General features: G+C 42.0%; 1 protein-coding gene across 1 annotated transcript in view; it reads right to left on the bottom strand.

The window, feature by feature from the left end:
* Positions 1 to 15007, bottom strand: part of LOC137425859 (uncharacterized) — a 245516-nt gene that overhangs the window by 79202 nt on the left and 151307 nt on the right. Inside the window, exons 37-41 of the mRNA XM_078775229.1 lie at positions 14103 to 14193; positions 10804 to 11060; positions 10282 to 10533; positions 4956 to 5225; positions 4389 to 4616 (exon numbers count right to left, since the gene is read on the bottom strand). Of these exons, the coding sequence (XP_078631355.1) occupies positions 4389 to 4616; positions 4956 to 5225; positions 10282 to 10533; positions 10804 to 11060; positions 14103 to 14193 (1098 nt within the window). The remainder of the gene's footprint in view (positions 1 to 4388; positions 4617 to 4955; positions 5226 to 10281; positions 10534 to 10803; positions 11061 to 14102; positions 14194 to 15007) is intronic.

Here is a 15007-nt window from a genome sequence, read left to right on the forward strand (position 1 = left end):
CTCTGCAACCGTTGGTCAAATTGCCAAGAAAATTTCACCATCGGAGCGCAACCTCCTGTAGAATTTTTCATGATAATTATGTCGTCATTGGTCAGGTGGTATGGGCGCCATCTTGGAAAAACAGAAAAACCCTCCACCTCTCTATCGCCGAAACCGCTCCATGGGAAAAATTGAAACATGGCTCATTGATATACGTATACGTACTCCATATGATAACACACCCGAGGGCACTTTAATAAACAAATGATATTCAAGCCTGGCTACGAAATAAATTGTATATGAAATTAAGGTCTGTAATATATAGTCCATTCAGACTCCCTCTCGACTCTAATTCACCATCTGATTTCAATTTTCATAGTCGCTAGGATGACTTAAGTCTCAGTTGCAGCAAAATGTGAGAAAATCAAACGAATATTGGCATTTTAATCGTAACTAGAGCAGTGTGACGGTGTCATCAATATGCCTCCACATTGTCCCACAACGGATAGATGCCCTCGTTCACTGTCCTAAAAATAAACAAATTTGGTTCAAATCCCTTCAGCTGTTTTCAAGTATCACATTTTCATCAGCCATGACAGGTTTCACATCGATCGGTGAAGCGGTTTCAGAGAAGGGATTTTTTTAATTATCAACTTTCAAGCTAATATGGCTGCCACACCACATGACATATGACCTTAAAAATGTACACTTCTGAAGATGTATGGGTAGGGATCACGTTTGGGATGTTTTGTGTTGATCGGATAAGGTTCATTTTTCTATCCAAGATGGCTGCCAAACCACGTGACCTACAACATCATCATTTTCAATCTATATGCAACAATGGTTTTAGATGATATTTGTAAAATTTCGCATCCATTGGGTAGGCTGTTTCAGAGATATAATTATTTAATATTTTCCATCAATCCAATATGTCTGCCTGATGGTGCGCAGGCGAGATAGGGGGTACCTCCGGGACACAAAGGTGATCCCGGGGGAGGAGGCTGTTTCACAGCACCACTTGGTTGTCTGCGACATAAGGGTGAAAGGTGCGAGGAGAGCTCGGCGGGTGAAGTACCAACCGAGAATGAAGGTGTGGAGGTTGAAAGAGGTGACAGTGAGGGAGGCATTAAAAGAGAGGCTGAGTATGGTAGAGGGTGATGTGGTTGAGCTTGAAAGTGGTTGGATGTCAATGAAAGATAGTCTGTTGGGAGCCGTTGGTGAGGTATGTGGATGGAAAAAAGGACCACCGAGGCACTCGGAAACATGGTGGTGGGATGATGAAGTTGGAAAGAGGATTGACGAGAAGAGGAAGAAGTTCAAGGAGTGGCAGAAGGCAAAGGGTACGGGAGCAGAAAGAGCAGAGCATTAAAGTTATAAGGCAGCCAAGAAGGCTGCAAAGAAAGAGGTAGCAAAGGTGCAGGAGGCATGTAGGAAAATGTTCGGAGAACGCTTGGATTCGGAAGAGGGTCAGAGAGCGGTATTCAGGATTGAAAAGCAGATAGCGAAAGAGAGGTGTGATGTGAGGAGGTGAGTTGCTTGAAGGATGAAGTGGGACAAATCGTTGTGGACCCAGATGGAATTAAAGGAAGATGGAAAAGATATATGGAAATGCTGTTGAATACAGAGAATGAATGGGATGGCAGCATAGAGAGTAACCCAGTTTTAGGACCGGCAGAGAAGATAACTGAGAAGGAAGTTGAGGAAGCGATAAAAGCAATGAAGAGTAGAAAAGCGGGAGGGCCGACGGGAGTTGTGGGAGATATGTTGAAGGCAGCGGGAAATTGGGGTGCGAAGAGAATGACAGAGATCTGCAATCTGGTGGTGAAAGAAGGCCACATTCCAATGGGTTGGGAACTGAGTACCCTCGTCCCTCTATAGAAGGGGAAAGGTGACCATCTGGAGTGTGGCTCGTACCAAGCGATAAAGTTATTGGAGCATGGAATGAAGGTATTGGAAAGGGTGTTGGAGAGGAGGAAAAAGAAGAAGGTGAGGATCGACGAAATGCAGTTTGGATTTATGCCAGGAAGAAGATTGACAGACGTGCTCTTTATTGTGAGGTAGTTGCAGGAGAAGTACATGGAGAAGAGGAAGAAGTTGTTTCTTGGGTTTGTTGATCTGGAGAAAGCATTCAATAGGGTTCCACGCAAAGTATTGACATGGGCATTGAAGAAGTTAGGAGTGGAGGAATGGTTGATCAGAGTAGTGATGGCAATGTACAAAAGATCGCGCACAGCTGTAAGGACGAAGGACAGGAACAGTGGTGAGTTTGAGGTGAAGGTGGGAGTGCATCAGGGGTCGGTACTAAGTCCACTACTATTTGTAGCTGTGATGGAGGTGCTGGCTCAGAACGTAAAGGAGGGTTTACCGTGGGAGTTGTTGTGTGCAGATGATCTGGTGTTGATTGCAGAAAGTATGGATGGACTGAAGGAAAAGATGAACAAGTGGAAGGAATGTATGGAGTCAAAAGGTCTGAAGGTGAATATTGGAAAGACGAAGGTGATGGCAAGTGGTAAAGCATGTGGTGAGGTGGAAAGAACTGGCAATGGGTGCTGAGTGGGTTCATCAAAAATGCAGTGGTCTGAGAGGGTCATTAACCAGTGTGGCAGCTACATTTAAATGTAAGATGTGCACAGAGGGAGCTGCAGATGGAGGAAATGTTGAGTTGGATCTTGGAGATGGCGTGAAACTGGAAGGTGTGAAAACATTTTGCTACCTCGGAGACATGCTGAATGGAGAAGGTGGATCAGACTCGGCAACGGTTGCTGGAGTGAGATGTGCATGGAAGAAGTTTTGGGAACTGAGAGGCGTGCTGATGAGGAGGGGAGTGTCGTTGAAGCTGAAGGCAAAGGTGTATGCTGCATGTGTGAGAAATGTTATGATTTATGGGAGCGAGACATGGGTAATGAACATAGAGCAGCAACAAAGGCGGGAAAGGGTGGAAATGCGAATGGTTCGGTGGATGTGCGGAGTATCGTTGAGAGAGAGGAAGACAAATGATGAATTGCGAAAGATGATGGGAATAGAGCATGTGATTGATGCTGTGAAGAGGAACAGGTTGAGATGGTTTGGTCATGTGTTTAGGAAGGATTAAAGTGACTGGTTGAGAAGAGTGATGGAAATGAATGTCGAAAGAAGTAGAGGACGGGGAAGACAGAGAAAGACTTGGCTAAAGATGGTGGAAGAAGAAATGCGGGCAAGGGGGTTAACAAGGAGAGATGCAGGAAATAGGGCAAAATGGAGAAGATTGTCATGGGGACCGCAAGGCTAACCCCCGCTCTAACAGGGAAAATCGCCTTTAAATGCATGTTGTTGTTGTTGTTGTTGTTGTAATCCAATATGTCTGCCACACCATGTTACTAATGACGTTTTCATGATGATCTTTTAATCACCTTGCCTAGTTAATGACACACGTAAAATTTTGATTCAATCATTTTGGTGGTTTGGGGGAAGATGGTTTTAAAAAAATGTTTTAGGTTAGATCCAATATGGCTGCCAAACCATGTGACCTATGATTCCATAAATTTAATATTTCAATGCAAATGGGTCGTAGATCATGTGCCTGCATTTTCAGATTTTTAGGATGAGGAATTCGATTAAAACATTTTTGGCTCGTTTCCCACTTTACCGATGATGTCATTATTATAATGCCTTTGTTCCCCATTGGGAGTACTGGACAATGTGGCAAGTTTCAAATTTTTCCATTCAGCGGTTTCCGAGAAATATTTTTTAAATTATTTGCGTTTAATCCAAGATGGCTGCCATACAACGTGACCTGTGCATCACAATTATCATAAAAACGCACTATGAGAATAGTGGTTGGAGAAAGCCTGTCTTGTTACGATCATCTGCCTGCGATGCGCCGGGATGAGCTGGATGAATTGCCTTCACCTGCACGAGTCACTGCCTGATGATAGAGCCAGCGCGAGAGTCCAAGGGCAGACAACAGCATGACAACTGTTGAACCAGGGGTTTCCAACAACTTCACGCTACGTTTCGACACCGCCCCGACACTCCCATACCCCCATCTCACTCCACCCATGATCCATCCTATCCATCACTTGGGACTGACACAGGCTTACCTGTCTGTGTCTGGTGAGTCAGGGGCCGGAACCACGCTCTGCTCTTCCTCTAATCTCCTCGTTCTGTCTGTCTACTTTCCTGGATGATTGAGATGACGTGTCTGCCATATATGCTTGGTATAACCTTAAATATATGGGAGCCCGTTTTTCATTATTTATTATGGGGAAATCACACTTCGTTTCCTCAGTGTAATTTCTCGGTCTAAAAGCAAAGCCATATGCTTGGTATAATGATGGTTTCAGTTGCAAGTGACAATGTGCAAAAAAACATGGTTAATAATGCGCAAAATGTCATTTGATTCTAAATTCCTCTGAGCAGGATATATTTACCTTTTCCAGGTGAATTCAAAAGAGATATGGTTGGGATTGCTGGACTTAAAGTTGTTGTTGTGGTTGCAGACACTGCAGTAGCTGATATTCCTGTTGCAGTTGTTGATACCAGAGTGCTTACAGTTGTGGCTGCAGACACTGCAGTAGATGATATTCCTGTTGCAGTTGTTGTCATCTGTAATGTTGTTGATACCAGAGAGCTTGGAGTTGCGGTTGTTGCTGGAGGGGCTGAAATTGAAGACATTGTAATCTCTCGGGATTTAACATAATTAAAAGTTATGAATGAGGAAAGCAGCAAAAAATTACAAGATTAATGGAAATTAACAGATGGAAATGTCATGCGATGATGCAGAATAATAAGAAGAAACGAAGAAAAATAACAAATCTAATGTCTTCCGACTGCACTGTTTTCTTATTTCAACTTTTTATCAGAAGCAGGGAAAGAAAACAGAAAACTAATTGCATTTTGCACTTGGAAACAAGAATAATTTTGCTGTTTCTTCTGAAGCAATACAGTTCACAAAGGTTGGATATCAAGTTTTTTCAGAGAAATTAATCAACTCATACCTGTGCAGTTGATACCATTTCCGATGAAGCCATCCTTACAGGTACATTTGAAGGAACCAATGGTGTTGGAGCAGTTTGCATTGCTGTGGCAGTTGTCTTTTTGGAGAGTACATTCATCCACATCGTCACAAATGGAACCTGTACCATTGAAACCAGGCTTGCAGTCACAGGAGAAGCTGCCATTGCGGTTTTCACAATTGGCGTCTTCAGAACAATATTCCAGGATTAAGCATTCATTTATGTCAACACACGTTCCGCTTTCACTTTCACCTGCACCACAGACAAAGATGCAATTAAACTTTTTTTCACCAAACCGATGAACCATATATTGATGTTTCTCGTATTGGGGAAAAATGGTTAAAATGACCCTGAAAGTTGAAAATTCAGAACACGGTAAATTGCTGTTTCAATTTCAATAATTAATCAACACAGCTTCTTCAGACATCTTTATTGATGTGCATGACAATGTACTAAACAATAAAATAGAAACAAAGTAAAATAAAAAGTTGTGAGGCTCAAGGATAAAATGGGTATTGTGCAGTCAAGTCAGGTGCAGCTGACATTTCCTGTTATCTGCACCTGCCTGCAAAATACAAGGGGTTGATAGTAAACATAGTCTAATTTTACTCTGCTAACCGATCTTCCTGCCCTATCAGAGAGGAGCCCAGAAAGAAAGGAGGAGAGAATAACACAACTCCATCTTTGAGAGGTTGTGTCTTCAACAACAATTTTAAATGTAGGACGAATGGAAGTGAAGTTCATCTGAAGAGGGAGATATTTCCAGAGGGTGATAATATAACAAGAGGACGACATGCGTAGCACGATACTTGCAAAATCCGCCCTCCCCCAAAAGTTTTCCAATGATACATGATGGCCTATGTTGACCTTTTGGCCTATGATGACCTCAAAAATACTTGGTGGTTGAATTCAGTAACCAGATCTGCAAGTCCTCTTCAAATTTCACATCAATTAGATGAAAATTTGGATTTTAGAAATGTGGCCTATGTTGACCTTCTGGCCGATGTTGACCTCAAATATACTTGGTGGTTGAATTCAGTGACGAGATATGCAAGTCCTCTTCAAATTTCAAGTCAATCGGATGAAAATTGAGGATTTTAGAAATTTGGCCTATGTTGACCATTTGGCCTATGTTTACCTCAAGAATACTTGGTGGTTGAATTCAGTGACCAGATATGCAAGTCCTCTTCAAATGTCAAGTCAATTAGATGAAAATTGAGGATTTTAGAAATTTGGCCTATGTTGACCTTTTGGCCTACGTTGACCTCAAATATAATTGGTGGTTGAATTCAGTGACCAGGTATGCAAGTCCTCCTCAAATTTCAAGTCAATTGGATGAAAATTGAGGATTTTAGAAATTTGGCCTATGTTGAGCTTTTGGCCTATGTTGACCTTTTGGCCTATGTTCACCTAAAATATAATTTGTGGTTGAATTCAGTGACCAGATATGCAAGTCCTCCTCAAATTTCAAGTCAATTGGATGAAAATTGAGGATTTTAGAAATTTGGCCTATGTTGAGCTTTTGGCCTATGTTGACCTTTTGGCCTATGTTCACCTCAAATATAATTGGTGGTTGAATTCAGTGACCAGATATGCAAGTCCTCCTCAAATTTCAAGTCAATTGGATGAAAATTGAGGATTTTAGAAATTTGGCCTATGTTGACCTTTTGACCTACGTTGACTTCAAAGATACTTGGTGGTTGAATTCAGTGACCAGATATGCAAGTCCTCTTCAAATTTCAAGTCAATTGGATGAAAATTGAGGATTTTAGAAATTTGGCCTATGTTGACCATTTGGCCTATGTTCACCTCAAAAATACTTGGTGGTTGAATTCGGTGACCAGATATGCAAGTAGTCTTCAAATTTCAAGTCAATCGGATGAAAATTGGGGATTTTAGAAATTTAGCAAATTTGGTGACCTTTGGCCTATGTTGACCTTTTGACCTATTGACCCCAAAAACAATAGGCTTCTTGCTTTTGACCAACTCTACCACTTGGTGAAGTTTGGTGAAGATCGGTTGAAAATTGTGACCTGTAGGCCGGTGACAAACAAACAAGCAAACAAACAAACAGACAGACAGACAGAATCACAAACACGACCAATATACTTGAAAAATCTTCGATTTTGCAAGTAATAAACCACAACTGTGCACACTGGCCACAGATTTGAAAGATTTATATGAACACAACCTCATTGACATCACTGCATTGGACCTATTGTCGTTACCTGTAAGAAAAATCACTTGGTGTGAAACTTAGTTTAAAGCTTAATTAAAGGCGATTTTACCTGTACTTGAAAGCACAAAAGGCACCTCACAGTGCTGATAGAAGGAAAGTCTACACCCCCTTTCAAATTTTTCACCTTTTTTTCTTTATAGCCTGGAATAAAATTGCATTAAATCACACTTTTTCCACCTTTATTTACACATCGTAACTCACAACTTCCAAGTGAAAAACAAATTCTACAAATTTCAGAAAATTAATGCGGTTAATTTTCCTTATCAATGGGGAGACAAATGCGCTCCACCAGTAGCTTTACGCCATCCCACCACCCCCTTTCACCCAGCTCTGAGGCTGTTCAATCCCACTCTTCCCTCTAGACACTTCAAGCAGGCAGTGCTACCTCCCTACCTTCAACCTTTTCCTCCCAAATTAAACCGACCAAATGTAACCCACCCCTCTTACCTGCAGGTTAGTGTGTTTCCTCACCTCTTCTCTTTCCCTATTAGTTTATTACCCTGCTTGTTGTGCCTATATGTGGCCCAGCTGCCCCACTGTCAGCTTGCTGACTTTTCACCTCCTGTCACCTTGCTCTTTCATGAGGCTCAATCTTGTTTAGATAAAAAGTCACGAGATCGGAAAGATTGCAGAAGTGAGTTATTTTGTGAACGTTTGTGAGGACATGTTTGTGAGGATGCAAGACATTATATAACTTTTTATATGAAAGGTTGTCGCTACGTTCTCTACTTCCGACAATCATTACGATCAAAATATGGTTTATTTTGATTAAGAATGGTTATAGCCATTTTCAAAGTAAGTGAAATAATTTCTGTTCTTTTTGATGGTGTTAAAATGTTTGATTGCAGAATAAATAATTATGTAGATGTTCAAGTGATGTGGTTGAAGAATAAAAGTTGTTAAGAATGAATGGGTGAAATATTCAAATGAATCTATAAAAACAATAAAAGGGTCATAAAAAGACACAAGCAAAAGTATCCGTCCCCCGCGATGAGAAAAGTTATTTAATCTATTAATTTAAATTAGTTAATGGACTATCAAAAAGGTTTATTGTGTTGCACTCTTGGTTTCACGCAGTGTGAAAGCTCTGAGCTGCTTATACTGCCCACCGCAAAATGGAGAAAAATCTGGCGGTGGATATTGTCGAAAAAGAGTGTAACCTAAAATATCCCCCCCCCCCCCCCCCCCCCCTTTGCCTGCGAAATACTATTGGCATCAACATTATTAATGATTGTTCTCCTGTCATTTTAAAAGTGAACGTTGATGTTGAGCCATAGCTTTTGAAGCGCAGCACAGGAAGAGGCCACCATAAACATGAGACAGACACCACAGTTTGCAACATACAGTGTCTATAGAAAGTCCACACCCCTTTTCAAATTTTTCACCTTTTGTTGCCTCATACCCTGGAATTAAATTGCATTAAAGCAGATTTTTCCACCTTTATTTGCACATCGTAACCCACAACTTCCACTTCCAAGTGAAAAACAACTTCTACAAATTTCAGAAAATTAATTAAAATATAAAACTATAATATCTTGGTTGGATAAGTGTCAACCCCCCTTATAATAGCAATTGTAAATTTGTTCAGGTGTAACCAATCACCTTCAAAATCACACACCAAGTCAATTGGCCTCCAGCTCTGTTAAATTTGAGTGATTCTGATCATTTCAGAATAAAATCAGCTGTTCCTGTAAGTTTCCTCATTTGCGTAGTGCATTTCACAGCAAAGACTCAACGATGAGCAAAAAGGAGCTTTCCAAAGACATCCAGGATAAAGTTGTGGAAAGGCACAGATCAGGGGATGGACATAAAAATATTTCAAAGGCCTTGAATATCCCTTGGAGCACAAGCAAGACAATTATTAAGAAGTGGAAGGCGTATGGTATGAAGACTTTGCCTTGATCAGGCCCGTTCCTACAAACTGGATGACCAAGCAAGGAGGCGACTAATCAGAGAGGCCACAAAGAGGCCAATGGCAGATTTGAAAGAGCTACAGGCCTTCATGGCAAAGACTGGTCACTGTGTGCATGTGACAACAATATACCAAGCACGCCACAAGTCCGGCATGTATGGTAGGGTGGCAAGAAGGAAGCTATTACTCAAAAAAGCATACCTTGAGTCCAATTTGAGGTATGCCAAAAACCACTCCGGAGATTCTGAAGCCACGTGGCAAAGAGTTTTATGGTCTGTCGTAATCAAGATGGAACATTTTGACATTATGTTTGGTGCAAACTCAACACAGCACATTACCCAAAGAACACCATCCCTACTGTGAAGCATAGTGGTGGCAGCATCATGTTATGGGGATGTTTCTCATCAGCAGAGACTGGGGCTTTTGTTGGGATAGAAGGGAAAATGGATGGAGCAAAATACAGAAAAATCCGAGAAGAAACCTGCTGCCCTCTGCAAGAAAGCAGAAATTGGGACGGAATTTCACCATTCAGCCTGACAATGACCCGAAGCACACAGGCAAAACTACACTGGAGTGGCTAAGGAACAAAAAGATAAATGCCCTTGAGTGGCCCAGTCAGAGCCCCGACCTAAATCTAATCGAAAATCTGTGGCATCACTTGAAGATTGCTGTCCATCAACGCTCCCCATGCAACGTCACTGAGATTGAACAGTTTTGTACAGAAGAATGGGAAAATATTGCCCAATGAAGGTGTGAAAGTTGGTGGAGGCCCATCCCAAACAGACCCTGAGCTGTAATTGCTGTCAAAGGTGCTTCCACCAAGTATTAACTCAGGGGGTGCACACTTATCCAACCAAGATATTCTAGTTATGTATTCTTAATGAATTTTCTGATATTTGTAGAATTTGTTTTACACTTGAAAGTCGTGGGTTACGATGTGTAAATAAATGTGGAAAAAGCCTGATTTAATGCAATTTAATTCAAGCCTCGGAGGTAACAAAAGGTGAAATTTTTAAATGGGGATATTGACTTTCTATTGGCAATGCATATATATATATATATATATATATGTGATATTGCCATTGATCATTGTACGGTCTAATGCTTTAATATGGTGATATGTGGACCTTTCAAAAATGTGATCTTAATGTACTTACTGTTGTATCCTTCATTGCAGACACACTTGTGTGAGCCCAGTGTGTTGATGCATCTTGAATGGGGCTGGCATACTTTATTGACAGCATTACATTCATCAATGTCAATACAAGTTCCATTCTCATCAGTCCTGTAGCCACTTGCACAGAGACACTCATACCCTCCAACAGTGTTGTTGCATGTCTTGTCAGCTGCACACATTGCTTCTACAGCAGCAAAACATTCGTCGACATCTTCACAGGAAGTGCCATTGCCTGAAAATGGGATTTAAATATCTGGGTTATATGAGCAAATGTCTATGTTGTGTTAAATTTACAGATCTACTTGTAAATGCAGGCACGTCGTTTCATGAAATGGGTCATTGTGCTGTATAAATACAGACGTGATGTCCAATTTAATAAAAAGTACCTCCTATTTGTAAAATAAAGATGCAATATTTTTATCGATGTGATAATGTGAAGTAACAAAAACAAATAATTATTTTGTGGAATGTAATGCCACATTTTAAAAGATGGATGCATTACCGGTATAGCCATTTTGGCATTTGCAGGTGTATGAGCCATAGATATTGCTGCAATTGGCATTGGCATCACATTGCAGGTTTCCTGATTGGCACTCGTTGATGTCCTCACATGACAACCCATCAGTCGACAATGTGAAGCCTTTTTGGCATGAGCACTTGAAACTGCCATCCGTGTCTGTGCAGTCACCAAGGTTTTTATCACATGGTTTCATGTCACACTCATTCTTGTTGGTGCATTGTGACCCATTCTGCTCATACCTGTGGAACATAGAAAAGCCGAAACTATAATTCACAAATAATTGTTGCAAGCATAAAAAAGAATGACATTTAATAACACCAATTTGTTTGTATGTATGTATGTTTGTATGTATGTATGTATGTTTGTATGCACATGTATGGTAACAAAAATGACTTAAGGGTTAATAGGGGTGAATGAGGGGTTCATTATTCAACAGTGTAATTTGGTACCCAAATTAGCACCGACCAGAATGTGATGTCAATACAGCACATCATCACATTAGACCCTAATGTTTGTCTCTTCTCTCTCTGCTTAACTCATAAATCACCCCCATTGTCCTCTCATGCCATACAACTGCACATCAACATGGCACGTCCACATATGCTGGCTGTGAACCACCGCAATGCTCTGGTGAGACAGCGCAAACATGTGCAGTTCACCAGCACTGCGAGAGTGCATGTGCAAAATGACATTCGTGATGTGGGGAGGGAGGGAGACACTGCTCCACGGCAGAGGTGTGGGGGGCTGGGGGGCGGGGGGGAGGGTGAGATCGAGAGTTGGGGTGGTAAGGCTGGCAATATATGCAGTGACGCTTGCATGCTGAGAGACGCCATCATGAGCAGACGCAAAGAGATGCATCAGAAGCAGGGAGATGCCAGAAGAGACAAGCCAAACCATTGGAGAAGGGGCTGCAAGTTGGGAAGAGTCTGAAGGGCAAACCTGCAGCAAAGCATCCTCAGCATGCCTGCTAACCTGCAAGACCAGCCTCCTGAAACTTCACCAAAGGGAAGACCAAACACAACTCCTGCACACAGTTCTGTCAACTGTTCTGTTCTTCCTGTGTCTCTGCCCATGAAAGAATAGAAGAAGAATAGCGCTTGAAACCATTACCGTCTCGGATAAGCACGCTGATTGGGTTTCCCTTACATTTTTATTTTTGAGAGCAGTCTGTGCAACTAGTGGGTGAGTTTGCGAGCTACCAGTGGATGCGGATACCAGTGAATGCGGATACCAGTGGATGCGGATTCCAGTGGATGCGGATACCAGTGGATGCGGATACTAGTGGATGCGGATACCAGTGGATGCGAATACCAGTGGATGCAGATACCAGTGGATGCAGATACCAGTGGATGCGGATACCAGTGGATGCGGATACCAGTGGATACGGATACCAGTGGATGCGGATACCAGTGGATGCGGATACCAGTGGATGCAGATACCAGTGGATGCAGATACCAGTGGATGCGGATACCAGTGGATGTGGATACCAATGGATGCAGATACCAGTGGATGCGGATACCAGTGGATGCGGATACCAGTGGAGGCGGATACCAGTGGATGCGGATACCAGTGGATGCGGATACCAGTGGATGCGGATACCAGTGGATGCGGATACCAGTGGATACGGATACCAGTGGATGCAGATACCAGTGGATGCGGATACCAGTGGATGCGGATACCAGTGGATGTGGATACCAGTGGATGCGGATACCAGTGGATGTGGATACCAGTGGATGCGGATACCAGTGGATGTGGATACCAGTGGATGTGGATACCAGTGGATACGGATAGCAGTGGATGCGGATTCCAGTGGCAGCAAGCCGAATAATAAGATGTGGCAGTTGTGTTGACTAAGTGAGAATGATCTCGCCCCCATCCCAAACCCCATTCAACTGACGTATCACACGCTGCACCATCCTCGTGCTCAAGAAGGAAGGTCAATACCTCTATCTGACTATCTCCCCAACATATTTCTTTCCCGTTCAGTTACCCCTTGCAAATCTGATGTGCTCAACATTTGATTTAAGGATAGGCGTTGAGGTGTATCTGTTTAGATTAAGCGGTCCATCAGTTTCTCTGTTTCTTTACTTTCATTGCCGATCATTGCGCTACTCTTCTCTGCAATCATTAAAAACCCCATATTTTTATTCCAAGTCGCCATCGTTTTTGGTACATATTGGTATTCCAGAGCCGCAAAATTATTGATCAGAGATAGAAATTATGTCAAAATCATAGCACGCAATGCAAACTACCACCCTACCAGCTGGCGTGTTGTGTAATCTTGTCTTCTGCTTGAGGTGCATTCTGCGGAACTTATCTCTGACACATCCTGGTTGGAGCTAGAGAAGGACGCCTTCGTGTGATGGCTCTGACTTCAAGAAGAAGTAGGTAATCCTCGTCATTCTCCCTGCTGCAAAACCCTAAACACTAACCTTTTACTAACCCTAAAAACATCGACCCTCCTGCAGCATTAGAATCATCAATCGTCACAACTCAGTTCTCTGCCCTGGATGCAACAAATGGCTCCATCTCTAATCTACAAAACTATACCTTCATACAAGGATTACAGCGCGCAATAGACCTGTGGCGGTCCTATAAAACACCTCCCTGCGGTCACTCAGTCCACCCAACAATCACGAACCAATAAATTTCACGTGAACATTTTGCAGAGCAACATAAACGATATTAATAAATTCATCAATAAACACAAAATAGACACAGCACTCATTCAAGAGATCAAACTCAACAATGTTTCCAAAATCTTCCCACAACACTCTTTCATCAAAGGATGGACCAGGAAATCGTGGTGGAGGAGAGGTCCTTATCCTCATCAACAAAAGATAATTTTTCTAACACAACGGCCGCAATCATAACAAATTTGACTTCAATGTTCCAATACTTATGGAGGGCACGGTTTGTATGAGACCTCCAAGCTTGGAGAAACAAGGCACACATATATTGTACTTTTAGCAGATCTAACACATCGCTTTGCTGATGGAGCAATTAAATTAGTCGTCCTGTTTGCCAAAGCCACATAGCCTATGTGACCCCCCACACAAAGTTTTATTTTGTTGCCCGAGTTTGGTGTTTGTAACTTAAAAGATGTGGTCGTGCATCGAACACAAACAAACAAAGACAGAGAGCGAATTTTTGCTTTTATCGGTAAAAATATATATTGTACTCTTCAAAGAGTATGGAAAATCAGCTGATTTTCTATCAAAATAGTACTTGCTGAAAAGTTTCAAAACTACACGATAATACAAAAAATCCGGTATTCTTACCCTTGCTTGCACAAACACTCATCGCCTCCACTTGCATTGACAAGGCAGAACGAATGATCTCCACATGAACTGTTTGTACAGTTATCTTTTGCTGCATGACAGAGAGATTGCAATTCATTGAGTGCAAAACATCGACAGTACATTCAGAAAGTATTCACACCCCTTCACTTTTTTCACATTTTGTTATGTTGCAGCCTTATGCTGAAATCGTTTAAATTCATTTTTTCCCTCATCAATCTACACTCAATACCCCATAATGACAAAGAGAAAACAGGATTTTAGAAAGTTTTGCAAATTTATTAAAAATAAAAAACTGAAATATCACATTGACATAAGTATTCATACCCTTTGCTATGACACTTGAAATTTAGCTCAGGTGCCTCCCATTTCTCTTGATCATCTTTGAGATGTTTCTACACCTTGATTGGAGTCCACCTGTGGTAAATTCAATTGATTGGACATGATTTGGAAAGGCACACACCTGTCTATATAAGGTCTCACAGCTGACAATGCATATCAGAGCAAAAAACCAAGCCATGAGGTCGAAGGAACTGCCTGCAGAGCTCAGAGACAGGATTGTGTCGAGGCACAGATCTGGGGAAGCCTACAAAAAATCTCTGCTGCATTGAAGGTTCCCAAGAGCACAGTGGCCTCCATAATTCTTAAATGGAAGAAGTTTGGAACAACCAGGACTCTTCCTAGAGCTGGCCGCCCGGCCAAACTGAGCATTCGGGGGAGAAGGGCCTTGGTAAGAAAGGTGACCAAGAACCCGATGGTCCCTCTGGCTGAGCTCCAGAGATCCTGGGTGGAGATGGGAGAAACTTCCAGAAGGACAACCATCACTGCAACACTCCATCAATCTGGGCTTTATGGCAGAGTGGCCAGATGGAAGCCTCTCCTCAGTG

The sequence above is a fragment of the Myxine glutinosa genome, chromosome 4 (assembly GCF_964187855.1).
Source record: "Myxine glutinosa chromosome 4, kmMyxGlut1.1, whole genome shotgun sequence".
In the NCBI taxonomy this organism is placed as follows: Eukaryota; Metazoa; Chordata; class Myxini; order Myxiniformes; family Myxinidae; genus Myxine; species Myxine glutinosa.